Below are 22,262 nucleotides of genomic sequence, written 5' to 3' on the forward strand. Positions count from 1 at the left end.
ATACCATCCGTATCATCTAACTACTAACGATGCAATAACTAATATCCTTGAAGCTTTTTGTTCGATCTCTCGGTTCATTTTTATGTTATAGGCACAGTTTGGTTTGATGCCAGTGAGTTTTTACCCGTACGTTTTCCTGCCTCTAGCTTTTGTGCACAGGCCTTGAAATGCCCATGTTTTCTTTTAATTGTTTAAAAATGCAAATGCTTGGAAAGTGGGGAGGGAGAAAACTCTTAATAGACTTTGGGGTTTATAATAAATAAATAAATAAGTAAATAAAAATTTAGCAGTTTGAAAAAATCTGCTGCTTGCTTCAGATTCTGTCTGATATAAATTGGGCAGCTGCATAGTCCCTAGGGGCTGCCACTTTAATTCCAGCAGGAAATGCGACTTGATGACTTGTATCAAGACAGGAAGATCAGAGCTTCAGCTAACGGCAGCGGCCCCAGCAGGAGCCTTCTGCAGCTGTTTTTAAGTAAGAAGTGATGGTGTGACATGGATGTGTACACTCAACTAAAATAATCCAGAAAACCTCCCGCTGTTCAGCATTTCTTTGGGTGAAACTCATTCTTCACTGCTCTGTTACTGCATTTTTGCTATTTTTCTAATGTGATGGCATAAAAAGTTTCAATGACTTTATCATATTTCTCATTGGGGGGCGTTTTGTATGCTGCTATTGTGTCTTGAAAAACATTTTAAGTGCTTTTTCTTATAACATGTTTTATTTTTTCAACATGGACAAAGGTGCCAGAAAGTGAGGAGGAACCAAACCAGTATCTCTGCTCTTGCATATGCCCCTTGAGATTCTGGTTTGGTTTGGGTTTTGTTTTTTTTTAGTACCCCAGGGGATTGGTCCATCACTGTAGCTGAAAACTATCTAACTGACTTCTGTGGCACCACAGCCAGCATTTGCTTCCTTAGGAAACTCAATTATTTTTTTTCTTGTTCTTTCTTCCCTTAATGCATTGGAATTTTTTCTTCCCAAGTGGATCACCTGTTTTGCACCCACCTTAAACTCTTTCTGGATCTGTAAACTAACCTTGGAGTCTTTGGCTTGTAGTTTGCACCAGGTTTGTTCTAATATGGATAAAAGGATATTCCTTAACTCCTCTTCCCTCCCCCACAATTGTCTTAATTATTTCCTTCATATCCTTAGTGGTGGCATTGAGAAATACTCCCAGTATGGCATCTAAAGAGCTATATTTCCTACTTGTTGAATTGCCAATCAAGAATACCGCCTCTATTCTGCTTATTTTCTAATGCTTGTTCTGTAATCACTTATTTGAGCTTTCATCAGAAAGAGATAAGGGATAAACTGAAATTTTCTAACTCATCAGGGCAGAATGCCCGTTTCCTAGGGCTGTGTTTAATAACTCTGATTATTTCGCTTCTTCCTTCTGCTTTGTCACTTTTGTCCATCCTTGCCCTTTATTCTGTGTGGACTGTGTCTTTACAGGCTACTTTGGGGGTTACCCCAGGTCTCATGTTTCGGTAAAAGTGACCTCAGTAAAACGCTTAACATCTTGAAATTGCCCTTCTGCATGTGACTATGTGAGCTGTGTCCTTCGAGAACCGCTGTATCTTGGTCTGGTCTAGGGGGTAAAGTGGCAGGTTAACTGGGATAGCTGCCAAGTTTTCCGTCTCATGGATACTGTGGTGAACCGGGCTGTGGGAGTAGCTAAGCCAAGGTACTAAGACACTCTGAATGAGTTCAACACTTCGGTCCATGCCATAACATCTGGGACAGCCAGCCTAAGCTCAGTCGCAGCAGACCTGGGGACCACCACCTTTCGGAAAGGGTTTTAACAGCTGGCTCTTGCAGGTGTGCCAGTGACCTTGATTATAACAACTGTTTCAATGGCCCAGCCACAAAGCACCTCACTAACTCAGAATCATATTCATGAATGCCAAGTGAATATCAACAAGATCAGCATTATTTACAGTGTGGCTTTTAACAAGTGCTGCCACGCATACATCATGGAGATTGGTGGATGGCCTCTGGAATTGACCCAGTATCATCGGCGCAGGAGATACCGTGAGGGGGCGAGGGAGATGAAGTGGCTACATTGCTCATCTTGAATGTAATATTAATATTTATTATAATAATAGCCAAGCCATGCAAGGTGAGCCTTTTAAAGGGTAAAAAGTGAAAATGAGGCAGCTGGCAGGTGTTGGGAAAGGAAGGATGAGATTACAGCAGTAAAATAACACAGTCATTCAGAGATTAATGAGAAGCACAGTGGAATAAAATTATAGAGTTCAAGTATAAATAAAGCTAAGTAAATGTCTTTGATTCTCAGATGGATAAAATGAATCTTTAAAGAAGAATTTGAAGAAAAGTTGGTAGCACGTTCTGGAAGTGCTATTCCATAGATGTGGCGGATAATAAGGACTGAAAATGGTGGAAGAAAGAGTGTGAAAGCTGTGCTGTTATTTTCAGGGCAGGTGGATGAGAGGCATAGATTGGATAGCTGGGGAAAGGGAACTATGCAAAACATTGACAGGGAGGAATAGGTGGCTAAACTTAAAAGGATGAATAGAGAAAAGTCAGTGAAGGGTCTGGGAGACTGCAGTGATCTCATCATGCCAATGTCAGAGTTTGAAATATGAAATGGACAGCTGTATTTTTAAGTTCTTGATGTTGCAAACCAAGTACTCTGGAGACAAGGAAGAAAGCAACAATGAAGAAAGAATTGAGAAGGCAAGTGTAAACATCTCCTTTGAAGGAATAAGACAAAGAATGATGGAGAGAGAGGGACAGGATGTGGAAGTTCTCTCCACATGAAACCTTTGCTCTCACTTTTGAAATTTGCATTTCAAGATAGTAATGCTCCAAATCACCGGCACAGGATTTTTCCTCTAGCATGGTTGGTTTTGCAGGCCATCTCCCAGCACCTCAGCCAGGTTCAGAAACTGATCTTTAGTCCAAGTGTGAATACTGGAGAAGTTCTGAAATTATTTTCTTGGAGCCTTTTACCCCAGTGAGCTTGATGAACAGCTGGGGCGGCAGCTGACCAGCTGCTAAGCCACTACAATAATTTGGTGTGTCATGTCAGTCTCTGTTCTAAGCCACCTATACTTTTAATTTTTCTCTCATTTTACCTTCAATCCTTCCTCAGCTTCTTTCTGGCTCAACCAGTGTAGTGGTTTAAGCTTTAGGGGAAAAAAGAGGAAATACCTGTTCTGAAATGAATCCCAAAAGGGACTTCTTTAGGACCCATTTATTTATCTGTAAAAACTTGTCTTTATCCATTGTCCCCAGAAACTTGTAATGTGTGGGGCTGGTTCTAAGTAATGAATTTGCTAAGCTTGTTTTCTCCAAGGCAACCCCACACTAGGTATTTTTTGTCTCAAAAGGGACTCTCTTCTCCCACGTTAAGCATATTTTTCTATGAGCAGCAAGGCACATAAAGGCTTGTTTCATATGGATTTGTGCCATAATACACGCATGTGTCCTATTTCCCCATCATCATCAAGACAATAACTCTAGCTTCTTCCCCACAGTGCTCATCATCACTGTAATACCCTAAGGTCCTTTCTGCAGCTCCTAAACAATCGGAAGAGCTTATGGTGCAGCAATACTGTTGTGTTTCCTTATGGCTATGAATTGGGAGCATGCTTTCTGTTGATGGGCACTAGCAATGAACAATGCAGCATTAAGCTGGCTTCACTTGTTCTTCAAGGATCCAGGAATGCATAGTAAGTAATGATCCTCTTCCAGTCTGAATGTGGGGCACGGTGAGCCTCATTCCTATTTGCTTTCTCAGAATATAGGAGATGTATTTGGGTCTTTCATAAGTTAATCAGCTCCAACTCCAAAGGGTTGATCTGCTTCTTTTCAGAAAGAGCCGTCACCATCAAGTAACAGCAGTAGAAACAAAGAAGCATGTGGATGAAAATTGGCAAGCACAGATTGAAGTCTGGTTAGATGCAGGTGAAGGTAGTTGGTGGGAGAAGTGAAATGCCATCACAGACCAAGCAAAGCCCTTGCTGTCTTACCAGGTCAGTTCACAAGGTGAAAGTTGGGCTCTAGGTACGTTCCTTTATTCTGGACCATCCAGAAGGCTGTATTCATCCCTCCTGAGATAAAGGCTGCTATGGGTGGATCTTCGTTTCACCACATCCAGAGTGGCTTGTTGTCAGGCATTCACTGTGTGCTTAGTTGTCAAGGTCACACAGAATTAGACACAAAACAAGGGGGGAGATAACTCCATGCCTTAAGAGTCAAAGTGTGCACATGGAGGCAGCATGTGGCAAGAGCAGAGAGCGCAGCAGTGGTTCTCACACTTCATTGTGTCTGTGTGGCCATCGAGATCCGTCCCTTAAGGACTGCACTTCTTTTCCAGGTCAGATCAGTATGTGCTGGCTATACACTCGGCATGCATGAACCAGAGTCTCCCTTGCAGAACCCTTCAAAGCAGTAGCCAGCAGCCTACAACTTACCAGGTCTCTCACTCCACACCAGTGTTCCCCAAACACCCCCCCACTGCTTGACAGGGTTGGCTTCTGCCAAGGTACTTGTTCCCCTCTTGAGCATCCAGATCCTTCTCTCTCCCTTTTTAAGATATCTAACAACCAGGAACTAGTTCTTGGGTTAGTTAATAAATAGTTCTAACACTGGTTCTTTTTTTTTTCCCTTTTTGATCCTTCAAGAGATTGCCTTTTGTTATTCAAAGCCAAAGGTACTTGACACAGAAGCAATGCAGAAGCCCGCAGGCTTCAGACACTGTCCTGGCTGTGGGATCGTTATGCCTATAAGTGATTCCCATCTTCTGTGTCTGATAAGCCTTGGGGAAGAACTGGGCAAAGAAGAATGCAGCACTCCAAATTCCTGAGGGGTGCTGGGAGGCATCCATCCACATGAGGGCTGGAGGAGCAGCTCTCACATGCTGGTCAGGACCTTTCAGCATCATCATTTCACTCCACCTAGGGACCCTTCTGCCTTTGTCTGACTCCCTTTACAAGGCTCACAAAAATCTGACCTCCTATCTGGGCGGTGGAGGGGAAAGGTACCCCCTTTTTTTTAAGTTGTGCTCAGAAATGTCCAGGTCAGATGGGTTTTGTTTTGAGGTCCAGGAATTGCTCCTTGAGTCCAAAAACGGACTTTGGGAACTGCTGTGTCTCAGATTTATTACCTCGGGAGCATGTGCTCTGCAGAGAACCCAGGTTCTTTGCTTTTCCGTTGCATCCAAAAAGTGACATCATTTACTGATACCGTTAAGTCTGTCAGTGTCATCAAGCCTGCTGCCTGCTGGTGTGCCTGTAAAGTCTCCAGTTTGGCATCAGTATTGCTTAATCTTCTCTTCGTGATCTTACGCTTCACCAGAGACCAGCTGTGCCCTGCGGATCAGTGCATTCTTCCTTCAGGTGCCTCTCCTACTCTGCACCTCTGTCTTGTGTACCGGTATCACCAACCTCAGGTCTGATCGTCACGACATCTCATCACTGTTACCCTCCCGTCCTTAGGTACCATCCTACACTCCAGTGCCCTCAGGACACACCCTGGTGTTGGCTCTGAGACTCAGGACCTCTCTTCTGCCTCCTGCCATTCTGCCTTTGCCAGTAGTGTCTGTCACTCATTTTCTGATTTTGAGCCTGACAGAAAATTGCACTTCAGGGTCTCGGGAGATTCTTGCCACTTGATCTGAGCATACTGTCAAGGAAAAATTCGTGTTCTCAGGCTAGCTGCGGTGATAGATCTCGTTGGATAGGGAATTGTTGGGCTCTGTCTCTCCTCAGCTCTCCGACCCTATTCACTAGCATGACAGGGAATTCATTGTTTAATGAAAGCCATTTTCCCTGGCCCTTCCCCAGCCAAGATCAATGTCATCACATGGCAAGAGGTGACAGACACTTAGACATCTCCCTTGTATCCTCCTGCAGTGTCATATGCCAGCTTGACACCAAACTTTCTTCAGATGTGGTAGCTTTATTTCTATCATGGACTTGTCATAGACGCTTGGGGTGAGACAACTTTTTTCCTTGGTCCTTTCCACCTCGGACAGAATGTGTGATGGCATCAGCACTGATACCACCCTGTTCTAGTACCAACTCTGCCTCCCTTTCTGGGTAAAGCTTCAGTAACTGATATTACCTCTTTCTTGGGCTCCCTCGACTCTACAGATTGATTCCTCAAGGCAAGAAAAGAGCAGCTGACAGTGCTGGGGACATGCACCTTGTCTCCTCTGTGACTGATGGACTGTCCAGTGCAACCGCTGATAAAGAAGTAGAAGCCACCTGTTGCTTGATGGACACTCAAGTCTTCTTCCCATTCAGACAGGCAGGATATCTGACAGACCATCTTGCCAGGAGTTTTCTGGAGGCTCCTATATATTTCCAGATGCACAATATTTTACAATTTCAGCCATATCTCAAGGAACTGAGGTCTCTATTTGTAGGCAAGAAGAGAAAAAATAGCTGCAATATCATCTGCTTTCCTCCGTGCTGGAGCTGGGGTGCATGTTTCAACATGGCTGATTACAGAGCTGGTTTATTCTTGGTGTTTAAACCTTCCCTTGCTGCTCTCATGGGTTGTACATCACACTGAAAGCAACTGATTTGTTATTGTGCCCTTTAATAGTTTCAGGGTAGTAACTTAAAGGTAAAATTGAATAAATGGTGAAGTACAGAGTATCTGTGGTCTTAGTATGTTGGCAAAGCTGGGCAGGTGTGTTTAAACACACCTTTGGTGTGAACGTGGTCATCCTGAGTCAAATCCAACAAAGCCCATGGAAAATAGCATAATCACATTTAATTAATCATATTCATGCAGTTACAATTAAGGAAAAAGACAATTTTTAAAACTGTCTCAAATTGTCTCTTCTTTGTATTCATTCAAGGTAAATAATCCTTTCTGTTCATCTATTGCTACGTTAATTCATGTTTTCAGGAAAATATATATATATATACAGCAATACTGTTTGCTCACCACAGTGATGTTTCAGGCTCTTTTAGCAGAATTATTTTTTTCCCTTTTTTAATCCAGTCATCCAACCCATTGATATGTCATTATCAGTTTTCACTCAAATTGCAGCTTTAGTAGTGGGGGAGGGGTTTCCTGCTTCTCTGTCCATACCACTACCCCAAGACCCTCCATGCATTGAGAGCACAAATGTTCACTTCATAGAGACTGTGCAGAGACTCACTGAGTTTGAAGGAAGGGTTGAGCTATCATTGAAAAACAAACAGGTAGTCATCAAGTTTTAAGTTTTATTTTAATCCTATTAATATTCTCTGAATCTGGGCAGTGTATGCATGCATCCTCCTGCTCATCCTCTTTGCCCCCAGCACTTTCTCTTCCTTGGGTACCATACTCCTTCAGCTGTTATTTGGGATGTTTCTGGCTGCTCTGGGTTTATTGCTGCTCCTATTCTTGTTTCTTCTTTTCCCTAATCAAACAATGAAAACATCCAAGCAGCCCTTGCTCCTACCTAAAAATCAAATGTAGGCCCCCACACCCAGTGTACATCTAGTTAACCATATGTGTCTTCCTTATCCTCCAAGTACTGCATAATCCACCAGGCTTGGCAAATCCAACCCCTCTTTCCTCCAGTGCTTCACATCTTCACCCCAATTGCTTTCTTTCTCTAGTTTACTTGGCCAAATAGGCTGCTGGTCTCTTGAGACGGAGAGATGGATGCTGGGCATCTGCTCTCTTCTTCCTTGTATTTTGATGGGGAGGTAGGAGGGGAGCAACAGAGAGGCAGATAAGGGCAGTGAGGAGCAGTTTGGTGTAGCTGGAAGAAGGGCCATCAGCATCTTCAGGTTGTATTTCCTTCACCAAAAATCACTTTCACGTTCTCATATGGAAGGAGAAGCAACAACATGCCTCCTTGTTGCCTCCCTGTACCTTGAGGTGTTAGAGGTAGGACAACCACACAAAACACTTCTGGCCTCTCCTGCTGATCCTGGTGATGGCGACGAAAATAGAGCAGCCCTGGCTCACAGAAGGGTGTTTGGAGCTCCTGCAAGCAGGGAGACAGAAAATGACAGGACAGTTCAAAGTAACAGGTATGTGTGATTTCTCCTGCCGGTGCTGCCTTTCTCTCACACAGCCCAATTAACAGGGGTCACAGAGCACTGATTAGCTGCCTTGGCGTTTTGTGAACATAAAGCAGTGAGAAATCCAGGGTGAATGGGGGAAAGAAGATCAAATAGACACTTATCTCAGCACTCCCGCCTGTCCCCGGCATTTGCCAGCCTAAGGGAAGAGCCTTTTCAGAACAGGCCAACACAGGACTGTGCTATATCCGCACCGATATCTCTGCTGCTTTTCTGCCTTCTCTCAGCAAAATAACAAACGAGTCGCCCCCGATGGCTGCGTCATGCGTAGGGTGGTTGCTAGATAAAAGCTGAATCAGAGGAGAAGCGTGGACTGGAGGCAGCTGGGGAAGATCAGAGCATGCCCTTTTGCCACACTGCTGTGTGAGATGAGTTCAGTTCCTACAGCTGGCGTCAAGTTTTGGAGGAGTGGACTTGCTGCCTCCTGTCCCTCGTGTGATGGAGAAGGGGTGGAAGGCAGCACGTATCAATTCACAGCAGGTAAAAGGCCATCTCCATCTAATTCAAGAGTTGGTAAGCGTGGTCTAGTAGTGCTACAGAGCCCAAGCTGGAAACTTCCTTAGTTGCTCGGTTTTTCTGCCGTGACTGGGGGGAGAACTCTGCGTGAGCAGACCTGGCACCTCTCTGAAGGGTGGGCAGCTGTGGTGACTTCAGGCCTTCCCCTTCTTCCTTTGTGCTCCCCTTTTTCGGGGGTAGCAAAGCAACGCTCCCACTTCAGCTGTCATACCCAGGTTAAGTGGCTGCACTTGCTTCTGTCAAGCCAGCACATGCTCCTGTGGTGTGATCCCTTATTAGACTAGACAGCCCACATCAGCTCTCCATTCTCTCTGCCTCCCTGGAGACACTGCCTCGCTCCATAGCTGTTCCTATTCTGCTTCTCTGTGGGACACAGCGTATCTGCCAGCTCCCCTTCCAGCTTCCCCAGTTTTTATTGTATGGATGATAGCTTGAGGTAAGATGGAGGAAGACAAGGAGCAGGAGTGGAGTATTCTTAGGTGCTGACAGCCTTGGCTTCTCTTAGCTGATTTTTTCCCTCTCCTAAACATGAACACTTTGGGAGTTCATCTGGGAAGGCAGTGGATTCCCCAGCATCCAACAGTGTAAATTAGATTTCCTTAGCAAGATCGAGCAGCCCTTCTGCTGGAGAACCTCCCATCCTAACTTTGTGTTATCATGTTGGAGGAAAGGTCCAGAACCCTGATGTCTTCTCGAAGCATCCCTTCAACATATTCTTGGGGGTGGTCTCAGTGCCACATCTGAGCTCTGGAAACAAGTTAGGAGGTGGACAAGTGAGGGGCAGGGAACAGGAATTGCAGGGGTGCTGAAATTACTCTGCTGTCCTTTACTTTTGTGGAAGACTTGGCTGTGTCTTTCATGGATGTGGAAACCTCTGATAACTCATGTTTCAGTCTGCCAAATCCAGGAGTTAGACCAAACTACATTGGGGAAGACCTGCCGCTACTAAACATTTGCTGACCAGCTGGGTTTTTTTCCTTATGCTTCGAAACAAAACCATGGTTGTAATGTAGAAAGAATGTCTTCCCGTGTTCAGCAATGGTGAAGACAAAGGTCACTGTGTGTAGAGCTCAGTGCAATCCACCCGCTCAATTCTTCAGGTGTCTTTCTCCTCCCCTTCACTGCCAGTGCTCCTGATGGCCACACCGGTAAGCCACAGAATTACTTGAGGTTTGGGCAATGTCTGCACTCAGAAAACTAGTTCTAGCTAGCAGTGGAGGACAAGAGGCAGGCCTGTACGTGCCTGCCTCTTGGGACAGTCTTGTACTCCAGCAATCTCTGTTGTCTTTCCGGATCTCGGAGGAGAAACTTCACTCTGGAGCTTTGATCAGTCCAGTTGATTTTTATTTTTTTTTTTTTTTATTGTGGTCTCATTCAGGGTCTGTTAATATCAGCTGTCCTCCTTTTGTTCACAGCCATTTGCAGGCCAGCTGGTTTTCTCCAGGCATGAATCAAAAGTGGGCACTGAAAAGGAGGATGAGCCTGCGTGTTTGTTTCCTCCATCACAAGGGCTCTGCCAGGGTTGGACCTTGCTGAGGTCTGTCACCAGTTTGATGTGGCCAGGAGTTACTGCTTCCTTTGAGACTGTCCCTGGCTGGAATTTGTGACGTCTGTCCCCACTGGTGGTGCAGCTAGTGGCACTGCTAGTTGAATTGGAAATGAAACGTGGATGTTAAAGCTTAAGGTCGTGATTCCTGGATCTCCAGGTTCTCGGTCATTTTGCTCTGCTGCAGTGAAGTGTTTTGAGGAGACACCCTTCAAGGTGCTTGTTGCCCTTGAGCCTCTGCCAGTCTGATTGCCCTGATGACAAGTTGGCCCATGGTCTGAGGAATATGTGGTTTCTGTTGGCTTGCACGCCTTCTGAGTGGGCTGCACACAGAGGGCTTGGAAGGAAATGGGGAATATACCTACACAAGCCTTTTCTCTCCCAGAAGGATGAGGTAGTATCTTTTTTTCCCTTGCATCATGTCTGACTTAGCTTCTCAGTAGGGAAAATTGTTTGAAGGTAAAGTACAAGCTGGTCCATAAGGCTTCCTCCCCCACCTCAGATAAGAAAGCTCATTAATACAGTAAAAAAAAAAAAAGTCTCCATTGTTGCATGAGAGCTCAAGGTCAGGCTGGTAGTAGTAACTCATATTGCTTCTAAGGTCAGCCTAAGCTTTCTCTTTCTGACAAGCCACGATAGATTGATCATGGGAGCCCTTACATTATTTTTTTTCTTCTGAAATAGGCTTTGCTTCTCCTGACCCTGTTAATGATGTTTGACTAAGGTCATCCCAGCAAACCCTGAATCCTTCCCATTACCTTCTAGAGGGCTTGCCTTTGTGCCAAAGCATTGTATGCTTGTTAGGAATTAAGCTTTTCTGATGTCGGCTGTAGCAAAGAAGCTGTCTTCATTGGAGAGGGGAGAAATATCTTGAATGCCATCTGTCAGTTAATGCTCTCATTAACACCTGAGTGACTCCCAACACCAAGCTGGTGCCTTTTTGCCAATTCAGAACTTAAAAGGTGCCAGCCCATAAGGTGAAATATCTTCAGTCCATAAAATTAATTCCATGATAAAATGTCTGTTCTGATAAGACCTTGATTTTTTTTGTTGTTTCTTTTAACTACAGAGATCACAGAGGCAAAACCTGTTCTTTTGTGTGCTGTGAATTAGATGCCCAAGAAGTCTTTTTTCACATACTTCTGAGAACCTTGTAAAAGCAACGCTTGTGCTGGGTGGCTGAGGGAATCCAAGTCTTTCAGCTTTTAAAGCTTTTACCAGACAGAAGTATTGCCTCTATTATTTTTCTTACTGGCTAACTCCGTAAAAGGAACTACGAAAGTAATTATATTCCTGTTTAAATAGTCTTTGAGGGAATGGCTGAGCTCTCCCAGTCTTGTTTTCCATGTTCCTCCCACATACTACTCTTGGGCAGGAGGTAGAGGAGGTCTATTGTTCCTGCTCTCTGCCATCCTCTGGTTTTGTCAGGGTTCTTGGTTTTAATCTCAAGTACAGAACAATATACTGTCTGGGATTAGACATAGGTCAGGCTTGCCATTTTCCCAGCAGTTTTAGCTCAAGAGCGTTCCAGTATTTACTCTTCCGTTGCATTTTGTAAATTAAATGTAACAAGAGACTTAAAACACTGTCAACATGATAGATATTCTAGCTAGTGGGTCCAGGCAATTATTTGGCATCTGAACTTTCAGAAGGCTTATCTGTGTGTACCAGCAGTATCTGAGCATCTCTGAGAGATTTTTGTCTCCAATATTTCTAACTCCTTGGCCTAATGTTTCTTTTAATCCAGTTTTTACTCCTGCAGTGTTGGGGCCTTTGTGTGGGGTTTTTTAGGGTTTTTTTTTGAGGGGAGTGGAGGCGGGGGGTGGGGGGGCTTATAGCAAAATTGGCAGCAATAGGCCAGATAGGGAAGTGTGCTGTGACAGTAATTCCACACTCCGGCTATGGCACCCTGCCTGCGGGAAGTGCAGATTGACACGGGGACTCTCTTACTGAATCAGTGTTTGTTTTTGCTTTTGGTTTTTTGGCTTGATTTTGTTTACAGTTTCCCAGCCAAGATTTGATTTACTTTGGAGACTTTAAAACTAAAAGCACAAGTGACTCTGCTTCCTCTGGGCATGAGGATAAAAAAAAAAAGTGCGTGTGTGTGTACACATAATCCCAGCCCCAACGGTGCTGAGTTCACTCAGAAGGCATTTCACATTGAGTTTGCCCTACAAGGTGCTTGTAGGGCTGGGGTCTCTAGGTGCAGCTGTCCCCTCCCAAGCGTGTGCACCAGAAGCTCCGGCCAAATTTTTCCATCTATCCTGTCACCCCTGTGAAATTTTTACCCTTTCTTCCAGAGGTCTCCAAAGGAGTCCCTCCGGGAAGCCGGGCACGGTGAAGGAGCAGCAGGATGGGGGCTTGCCCCGCGAGCTGGCCAAGCTTCTTTTTCCAACAACAGCGTGGCCCCGTGCATTGAAAGCCCAGGCAATGGGAAGGGTGCCTCTTCTGCGAGCAGGGGAAGCCACTGCGGAGGCAGACTGCCGAATTGGGATCGCCAGGCGGGGGGAGGAGTCCTCAGCTCCCCTCTCCGGGAACACAGAGAAACCTCCCTCTTTGGGAGGCAGCCGGGCGGCAGATGGCTGGGCTGCGACGCTGAGCTCTCAGGGGGTGTATCATTTCTCTGACTGTTCTGGACGCTGATACCCATGCTGGAGAGGAGCCCCTCCTTTGACTTGCTCCCGTCTTCTTTATGCCCTGATTTTTTTGCAGCTGCTACTAAAGATCGCAGGCAACTTGAGCTGCAGCCTTGCTGATACTCTTGTGGATTGTCTGCCGCTATTCCTTCCCTTTGACACTGATGTGCTAGGTCACCTCCTTCCCTGTGCCCCAGATTTCCTTTTGTATATGTAGAGGTCTGCAACATATGATTAAAACTTTCAACCACAGGTGCGATTCAGCTTTGACCTCCTTTCTAATCCTTGCAAAAAAAGGTAGGGACCACTGACAACGACCCTGTGGTTTCAGAGCACAGCCAGGGACGAGACTAAGAATTGCATTGGGCTCACGAGAAATCACCTGCATCCATTTGGAATGTATCATGTAGATATGCATGTACTATTCCACCATTTCCCTACTACCTCTATCCAACTTGCTTTGCGCATCAGGTGGCAACTGCAAAGTAAGGGATGTTGTGACAAGTGAGAGAAACTTTGTCTCAGCTTTCTGAAGTATTAATGGTGCTAGTGAAGTTGGGATGGGGAGAAAGATGGTGAGAAGGATGAAGTTTTACAGTTACAGAGTACTCTAAGGTAACTTTTCTGACCTCTTGTAGGTGATTTCTCTAATACTTTTCCTTGGTTTATAAGCTGTATGGAAGATGTTTGTGCTGTACAGCACGGGGGTGGGTAGAAGTGGTGGAGATATGGTGACAGTTGTAGCCCACGGTCTCACACTTTTTTATAAATTGTTTCTAGGACCCCCACTTTACTTTCAGGAGAGAGTTGATTTTCCTTTGTATATGTGCCCTGAGACAGAATGTGTCCATGTACCAGTGCATCCTCCTTGGGAACACTCAAATTTGTAGAGAAAGGACATTGCTGACCTAACATTGCCTCTGTTGGTTGAGTGTTTTTACAAGTCTCAGTGATGCTGAGAACCTCAGGAGAAGACATATATCTGTCTCCTCAGCTTAGTGATCTCCTCCCTGCCTTCTTCCTACCTACAAAAGGGTTTTTGGAGGTTCTCAACTGAAGCAGAGACTCTGTAGGACTTGCCACACTTGCAGGTGTGTCACTGTCCTATTAGTGAGCTTGAAAAAAGGGTATTCGACAGAGCGCATCCAGGTCTTTCCACTCCTGGACCCTCTCTGTCTGATTCTTGATTTTGAACTTTATGGATAATGCTAAACAGTTAGTCCTGAGCATTTCTGCTTTGCATGGGGAAGAACCCCAAGAGCTGGGTTCTCACAGATTGCTGTGCTCCCTGCAGATTTTGTTCGCCAAACCAAGGGGACTGTTTCAGAAACCTTTTTCAAAGGGAAATTTAATAGAGACGGCCTAAGTGAGACTAACCATAGGTGTGGCAGACAGGTTGAAGATGAGCACCCCACATTTGTCTGGAGAAAAGAGGCTGGCCCCCATGAAGAGCGAAAATGTAAATTGGGTAAGACTGAGAGTGATTGGGAATGCCTTGAGACATCTGGTTCCCATCTCTGGTTCTCATTTCTATCCTTATTCAAAGCGACAAATGCACAGTAGCTGTCTTTGAAAATTGATGGCGGTAGGAACTCAAAGTACTCTTGAGAACAGAGCTTGTAATGTATCGAACACTGGGTGGATGGCGGAAATTTCTAGTGTTAGCCACTTATGCAAAAGTCAAACTCAAACCAAATTGGTTAAGTCAACAGAGCCAGTCCCCAGGGGGAATGAGAGTTACATAGGCAAAGACTTCAGATGATCTTCTGGAATTGAGGGGCTTCCTGGATCAGCTTTCTTTGAGAGCAGCCAAAATGGTAGAGCAAGATAAGTGAACTCATGCAAGCAGTAAAAGTATTTGTCTGATCCATGCCTTTGCCTTTTTTTTGGTAGAAAAAAATGTAGCCAGAAAAACAGAAGCAGATAAAACCCTGTTACTTTTGTTGCTTCTTCCTGGCATCCCATGTCACCCACAACTTTTTCAGGATCCTAGGGAAACTGTTTTATCTGTCAATTTTATTGGAAATAGCCAGAGCATCTCTATCAGATCTGATGAAGTAATCTTCTGCCTTGAGCTCTGACAGAGTTGAACTCAAGGGGCTGAAACTTGGATGCTCTTCGAGACCTTACAGTCATTCCCCTTCTGCGACAGACTAAGCATCTGAATGCAAGTGTTGCTTTCCTGCTTTCAGAAAAGGATGTTCTCATCACTATTTCTGTTCCAAAAGCTAGTCAAATCTGTCTTTCTCTTTTTCCTTTAATCCAATGGCTTCAGTAAATATCTAACATTTAAGCTGTGTGTGATCAAATAGCACTCTTAAAGATAAAAAGTCTATAAAGACAATCTAGTATTGCACTTTTTGCCACGTTGAAGTCATTGCTGGAAGTTGGGTTGGGTCTTGAGGTATATGAGGAAGACACTGTGGGAATGCATAGCTACTTCAGGTAGGTGTACTGTGCACTGAGTATTTCATTTTAAAAAAGTATAGTTGCTGTAGTTTTTACCCTAAAATTAGTACTTAAGGCAGCACAGAAATAATTTCATAAAACAGCCAGTCCTCCTTTTTTGACCAAGCTTTGTCAGTGTAGGGGACTGTTTCAAGTTGCATTTGTTTGATTGCTGATATTAGTGGGGCAAAACAATGATACTTGAAAATGCTTGGACCAATGCTTTGCTTGTGTCATGCAGAAAAGAGCAGACTGCAGGCTGCAGAAGGCACTCAATCCAGGTACATTCAAGCATCTGTTGTTAAATACAACCGGAGGGCTGGTAACACTCATCCGGTGAGAGGGGATATCTCTGGGAGGTCAGCTTGCGTTTGACGTCAGAAATAAGCAGGCTGGTGGGGAGTGATCTGCAGGGTGGTAGCATCAACTTCTCTCCACTCGAGGAGGAAGGGGAACACTGCCAGGTGGACATGGCTTGAGGAATCATGTGGCATCTGTTCCTTCATTCTTGCAGTCACTGTCCAGTCATGGTCCTTGCAAAGACACCCAGTCTTTACCAAACACATGAAGCCCCCTGCCTAATAGCTAACTTCTTGTTGACTTTTAATGATCTTTCTTCAGTTGGATCATGCTCCTCTATCTCTTTGTTAAAAAATAATAGCTTTTGTAGTAGTTAGCAATTTCTCAGGCAAATGCAATTCTGTAGCACTGGCATGGTTCCATTAATCATATAGAGTAATCCATTTGTGCCAAAAACCTATCAAGTCGAGCTGCCTTTTTGAGAGCTGGTGGGAATGTGTACCCAGTGGTGTTCTTGCTGGCATATGGACTTCCCGTGTGTGCAAGAATGACTGGGGCATGGGGGGTCCCCCTTTGCTGTGCTCAGGGTACACAACTCGAGCAGGCTGAGAGAGCCTGGCAAGTCTCAGGACTCAAAGTGATATGGACAGATCTTAAGGAAGTTTTATATTTAGGGACACATGGCCTCACCAGCCCTTTTTCATTCCCTCCCTTGAAACCTTCAGCAGTCAGAATAAGGACTTAAGTCTCATTAAAATATAGACAGGAGTTGTTTTAGCCTTAAATTCTATCAGCAGTCTTAATATGTGTCAGATGGAGACATTACCCTCAATGCCAGATGAGGGTAAGAAATGTGTGTTTCCTTGCATTATATGAGGAGCTGCTGGGAATGAAAGGGGAACTTAATGTGGCCCAGCTAGAAAATGAGAAAGATAATTTTAGTAGCGATGTTTATGAAGAGTTCAAGTGTTCAGCTTGATCATCTGGGACACAAGAGAGGAGAGAGTCCTCTGGGCTGAACCCTGTTTGGGAGGTACACTCATGTTGGAAATGAGCCTTTTTGTGTGGCGGGGGCCAAGCCGGGTGCATTAACCGGGCCGTGCAGATGTCCTGCCAGAGTCACCAGTGGAGGAACAGGCAGAAAGTGGCAGCACTTTTGGGGACGAAGGGAGAGAAGAATAGGGGCCACAAGAGGAGTATGGGAAGCATACAGCAGCAAAGTGGGGAGGAGACGTTCAGCTATGGAAAGTTTCAAGGCACTGAACCAGGGCATGGAAAACTACTTAATAGGCAGAGAGAGGAGCAGGGCTTAGCAATGGCAAATGTGAGGAGCAAATGAAAAGCTGAAGCTGAAGAAGAGGGTCTCCACATGAAGTGGGGAGAGGTGGAAGGTGATCAGACTTGTCAGCTTCGTTGCATCCTATTTTAGTAAAGAGTTGATGTTGGTGCTAGCACAAGGCACTGCTCATTGGGAGAGAAAGGGGATGATGCTGAGCTGGCATCATATTTAGCTTGTTCTTTCGGCTTGGAAGGAAATAACAGTAATGCAGAGTCCTGTAAGCTGTATGTGTATAATGTGAAATCCCGTGGTGTTGCAATGAGATCGCTGTGTTTTGGGAACCTGAGTTGCAGAGCTGCACCTAACCATAGCTGTCACAGGCCATGGTTTTCCTTCAAGTGTTAGCTGTCTCTGTGTTGTGTTTGTTCAAGTTGCTTGGTTGCACCACGTGTTTCTGGCCTGGCAAACTACAGTGAATGTGTGGGACTTTGTTTCCTTGGTTAGATCCCAGACGTTTCACAGCTACCTGGAGGACATCATCAACTACCGCTGGGAGCTGGAGGAAGGGAAACCCAACCCCTTGCGGGAGTCCACCTTCCAGGAGCTGCCCCTGCGCACCCGGGTGGAGATCCTGCACCGCCTCTGTGACTACCGCCTCGATGCAGATGATGTCTTCGACCTCCTCAAGGTGCTTTGGGCAGCAGGGAAGGGGCAAACGGTGCGGCCGCAGGAGCTGGGCCAGATCAGTGAATCTTCCTGGGAAAAGAAGGGTTGATGCTATTAAGTGTATTTTAAGGCCAGGTAATCCGGGGAGGTGCAGCGCATCAACAGTTCCCCATCTCCTCCCCTGCCTTGCAGCAGACCCAAGGCAAGCGCTCAGGTCTGCTCTTGGGGCCTTTGTCCTGCACGGATGCATCGTAACACGGGAGTCGCTGAAGTAAATTGGCTTCATTGGCTACTCTTCCTGTGAAGAGTGAATTTGGAGATGCTCCAGCGGTAATGGCAGGGCTGTGAGAGCCGCGGCTGCCGTGCTGAGGGATGGTGTGAGATGAAAGGATGGGGCTGAAGTGTACTGGGGGAGCTGGGGGAAGGGTGGTGGCAGGGAGGGGGGAGGGAGCTTCTCAGGGCTGTGCGTGACTGTCGCCAGCACTAATTAGACCTTCCCTGTCAGGAGCGCCAGAGATGAAATGTTAAAATGAGAGAGGCCATTCAAATTAGAGATGCCAATCTAAATCCCTCCCTGGACAGAGAGCGAACGTTGCCTTCCCCCTGGAGTAACATTTTCCCAGCTCGCCCGGAGGAGCAGCTGTACTGCTGCTGTGGCATGGTGGGAGGGGAGGAGGGAGGGAGGTGTTTGCGGAGGGGTGTCATCATGTTTTGTGTGACAATGTGGCCGCTTTTCAACTTGTCACCGTCTGGCGGGGGGCTCCCGGTGGGCGCAGGGCTTGGACGCCGACAGCCTCCGCGTGGAGCCGCTGGGCGAGGACAGCAGCGGTGCCCTGTACTGGTACTTCTACGGCACGCGGATGTACAAGGAGGACCCGGTGCAGGGGAAAACCAACGGAGAGCTGGCCCCAGACAGGTAACAGCCCCCACGCATCCCCCCCTCCCCGTGTCTGGGTGCAGGGGGCGAGGAGGGGGACAGCGCAGCCAGCCCGGCTGGAGGGGACTCCGCTTGACTGCTGTTGCGTCGGGGGGCGGCGGCGGCGCGGGGGGGGCCTGGGAGAGGGCCGGGGCGGTGCGGGGCGAGACTGGAGTTGCCAAGCAGACTGCGAGCTGCCCCGCGTCGCGCATTGTGTCGGAGCCAGCCTGCAGCCTTTGTGGCACCGGGAGAGCCTGCTGTGGGAGCGATGCTGCCTGCCCCACCGCATTCCTCCCCGTCTGCCCCGCACCGTGCCGGCGGCTCCCAGATCAGGCTCCCAGCCAGTGGGAATCCCTCCTCTCCTCCCCTCCCTGGCCCGTTGCTGCTCTGATTTAATCCCTCCTTTGGTTGGGTTCCTAGCAGCTGTTCCGATTTCCCTGCCTTTCTCCCGTCCTGCTGGCCGCAGTTCCCTCGCTCAGCAGATATTTCATGGTGGTTTTGCCGTTTCGCAGGGGATGTGGGGGGCAAACAAACACCCCAAATGTTCCTGGGAAAACGGGCAAGAGACGAGGGCGACCCCCGAAGCGGAAAAAACTGCTGGAAGAAAATTTGCTGAGGTAGGAAAGGCTGTTCCTGCAATAGACGTAAAATGCGTATGTTCCCAGAGGGAAGTATAATGTACTTCTGGGGTTCCCCCAATAAGTATGTATATACCATGCAGCCATAATTTCAATGCATCTCTGAAGTGAAGCAAGCTCAGACTTGGTGGGTGCTTTGATCACTCTCCAAAGAAAATTCTGATTGTGCTGGAAGCCAAGCTTGGTGAAACAGTGGGTATCGCTCTTCCAACCACCTCACTTCAGATGCAGTTCCTCCATGCAGTGCTAGGGGATACGCTCCTGATAAAGAACACTTTCACTGCGTAGCACTTGAAGCCAAAAATCCCGGCCACTTGAGTCAGTATAGATTTTGGGATGCTTCCCATAAGAATTGAAATACTGTCCTTGCCAAACTCCAGCCTGCACCTTCACTTCTTAAAATTTTATGAAGCTATGATAAATATACATGTGAATATATATATTGAATGTGTGTTCTGCATGCTGGTTTTTTTCATGGTTTTGCTGTGCATTGAATAATTGCTGTATCCCCTATTCTTCTCAGAAGCACCTGCATTTCAGTGATGTGAAGTAATGTATTTATTGTATCACTCCTTCTCTTTTTTTTTTTTGGTAGGGAGAAGGCAGAAGAGAACTTGCTAATCCGCGAGACTCAGATAAGAAATGGTAAAGAGATTTTGCGAGGTCAGGCTTGATATGATTGGCTAACACGGATCTTAAATTATCAAAGCCCAGAGAGATGCCTTTCTCAGGAAAGGGAGAGTCTTTCTGCCGGTGGCTGGGGCCGGGTTTGGAGGGAGGGGTTGGTGTTACAGGCTGCCTTTCAGCTGGGAGCCTGGGCACCTGCAGGCTTCCTATCTTATCATGGATTAGTTTGGGATGAAGAAACATAGCATCCTGGGTTACACTAGGCCTTGGGGGCCCACCTACTCACTAAAGTTGATGGAAGTGGGCTCTGAATAGCCCTTGCTCCTCTGGGGATGAGGCGAACACAAGAAGCCCCTGTTTGTAGTGGGCGCTTTTTCTCAGACTGGGAAGAGAGTGGGGTCAGTGATGCCAAGACAGGGAAGGAAGAACCTTTTTAATTCTCCTCACCTCTCCTTCCCAGTGGCCGTTGGGTAGCTGAGCTTGGGCAAATGATGTCTTGGGGATACCCACCTAAGGGTTAACAAGGCAAACAGAAAAAGTGAGTCAGTAACGTAACGTGAAAGTGAGCTCGAGCAGGCTGGGACTAATTTGTCATACATGCGGATCCGTTGGCTTCCACATAACCCAGGGGCTCAGCCTGCCCATTGCCCCACAATAAAAGGTAAGGGTAGCATTGTCTTTCCCATGCCTCCCTTCGCCCTTGGTCATCAGATTTCTTGGTGGCTGCTCCGGAGCTGGGTGGCAGAACCGGAGCAATGCACATGAGGCGCTGGGGGTTTTATCAGATTATTGTCTTCCAGCAAATTGTGTCACTTCAGCTGTGGAGTAATCTGGTGGCACAAATCAGTGCCTTAGTCCTGGTTGTATTGAAATGAGTCGCCCATAGGCAGTCGGCAAGGGAAGGGGAAACAAGGGTGCAGGAAAGCTCCCCACTGCAGGTGGGCAGGGGACAGCTTCGCATAGCCAGGGCAGCAGAAACCAGCAAATGGTTGGTCCTTCGCCATCTCAGTTACCAGTCCCCAGTGCATTAACGTGAGCTGAAGCCAAGGGTGGGTTAAGGTATAGGCTGACCTATGACCTGGAGCTAGCACGCACTCGCTCTGTGCCACTGCCGCGGCACGGAGGTTTCCGACAGGGCAGGTGGCTGGAGGGAGGCTGCAGCTCTCCAGTCTTACCAGGGCAACCTGATAGCCTGTGTGCTGGAGCTGCTGGCAGCTCAGATCCACAAAGGGCCCAGGGTCAGGTTCAGAGAGAAAGGGGCTCTGTTTTTTGCTTCTTTACATTTTTCATAGTTAATTTGCTTGAAAATGCTGTGAGAAGCTGCGTGACATCTGCCAGTGGGGGTAGTGACCATTGCTTTCTTTCCAGTCGCCAGTGGTTAGCTCTAGAAAAGCCTAGAGGGAGCTGAGAACCCCTCAGCTCAAAAGGGTTTGAACCAACCTCTTCCCACTCCCCCAAAATGGGCCACAACCCTTTTTTGCTTAGAGAGCGTCCCAGGGCAAAAGCGTGCAAGTTGCAAACGATGAGGCTTCTCTGCTCTGTGTAAACATTTGTGGAGCAGGAACCACATTCCCCTTCTCCAGGTGGGTGTTCCAACCACCACGCGAGAGAGTCCTTCCTTCGCAAGTAATATTCAAATGTTTCACACAAGGCAGAACAGCTCAGAGTGCCTTGGCAGTTGGGACATGCTTCAGAGTGGTGGGAGATCTGCTTCAGATCCCACTCTGGACTGAGCAGAGATGGGATGTGAACTTTTGGAACTTCCCCCTCATCTGGCAGCCTGATGAAGCCCATCCTTCACTTCCTCTTCTGTTCTTTCAAGTGCCTGCAAACAAAATGTTTCATTTGGGGAAAATGGGAGGTTTTATTCACCGCAGCAAAGGTTTGCAGTGCTAAAGAAAAAGAAAAAAAAAAAGGCTGATTTCAAATAACAATAATTTTCAGTGTTTTTATTCTGCTGCCAGACTAAATCAGGCATTTGCATTACCCCATGTCCTGCTCTGGCTGACAGCCTCCATTACAAGAAACAAATTAAGTCCTTTTCTCTGGTCCATCGTAGCTGGAATGGAGGCTTACTACAGGAATGTCACACTACCCATGCGTTGCAAAGTGCCGCCATTGCTTCTTCACCTGTGTACTTCCTCTGTGTCTTGGCGTCACTTTCAGTGTCGCTAGGGGAGGTAGTAGTGCTTCTGGTGGATCACCAGGGCTTTGGGTCTATAGCAAAGAGCCTGTTTCTCGTAACAGTGGCCATTGGCACTATCCTTTGCTCTTCCTGAGCCCTGAGGAGAGGAGCAGGGATAAAGAAACGTTGTTAGTCATAACTGCTGTGGAGATAACATCCTTTCATGTTGTTGAAGGGTCCCAAGGGCCTGGCCGTGGGACATGGTGGCTGCTGTGTCAGACGGAAGAGGAGTGGAGGCAGGTCACAGAGAGCTTCAGAGAGAGGACTTCCCTTAGAGAGCGGCAGCTCTACAAACTCTTGAGTGAAGACTTCCTGCCGGAGATCTGCAACATGATTGCACAGAAGGTGAGGAGACATGACATCCTGTTTACCTCTCTTTGACCACTTCCAAGAGCGTGGACGTTTGCTGATTGAAGGACAGCTAAATCCAAGCAGCCCTCACCC

At 46.8% G+C, this 22,262-nt stretch overlaps 1 protein-coding gene across 2 annotated transcripts in view; it reads left to right on the plus strand.

The window, feature by feature from the left end:
- CECR2 (CECR2 histone acetyl-lysine reader) overlaps positions 1-22,262 on the plus strand; it is a 97,630-nt gene that overhangs the window by 55,716 nt on the left and 19,652 nt on the right. For both annotated transcript variants that reach the window (XM_075051222.1, XM_075051223.1), the window contains exons 3-7: positions 17,291-17,474; positions 18,229-18,368; positions 18,881-18,985; positions 19,602-19,651; positions 21,994-22,163. In XM_075051222.1, coding sequence (XP_074907323.1) covers positions 17,291-17,474; positions 18,229-18,368; positions 18,881-18,985; positions 19,602-19,651; positions 21,994-22,163 — 649 coding nt within the window. The remainder of the gene's footprint in view (positions 1-17,290; positions 17,475-18,228; positions 18,369-18,880; positions 18,986-19,601; positions 19,652-21,993; positions 22,164-22,262) is intronic.

This window comes from Buteo buteo, chromosome 19 (genome assembly GCF_964188355.1).
Source record: "Buteo buteo chromosome 19, bButBut1.hap1.1, whole genome shotgun sequence".
Classification (NCBI taxonomy): Eukaryota; Metazoa; Chordata; class Aves; order Accipitriformes; family Accipitridae; genus Buteo; species Buteo buteo.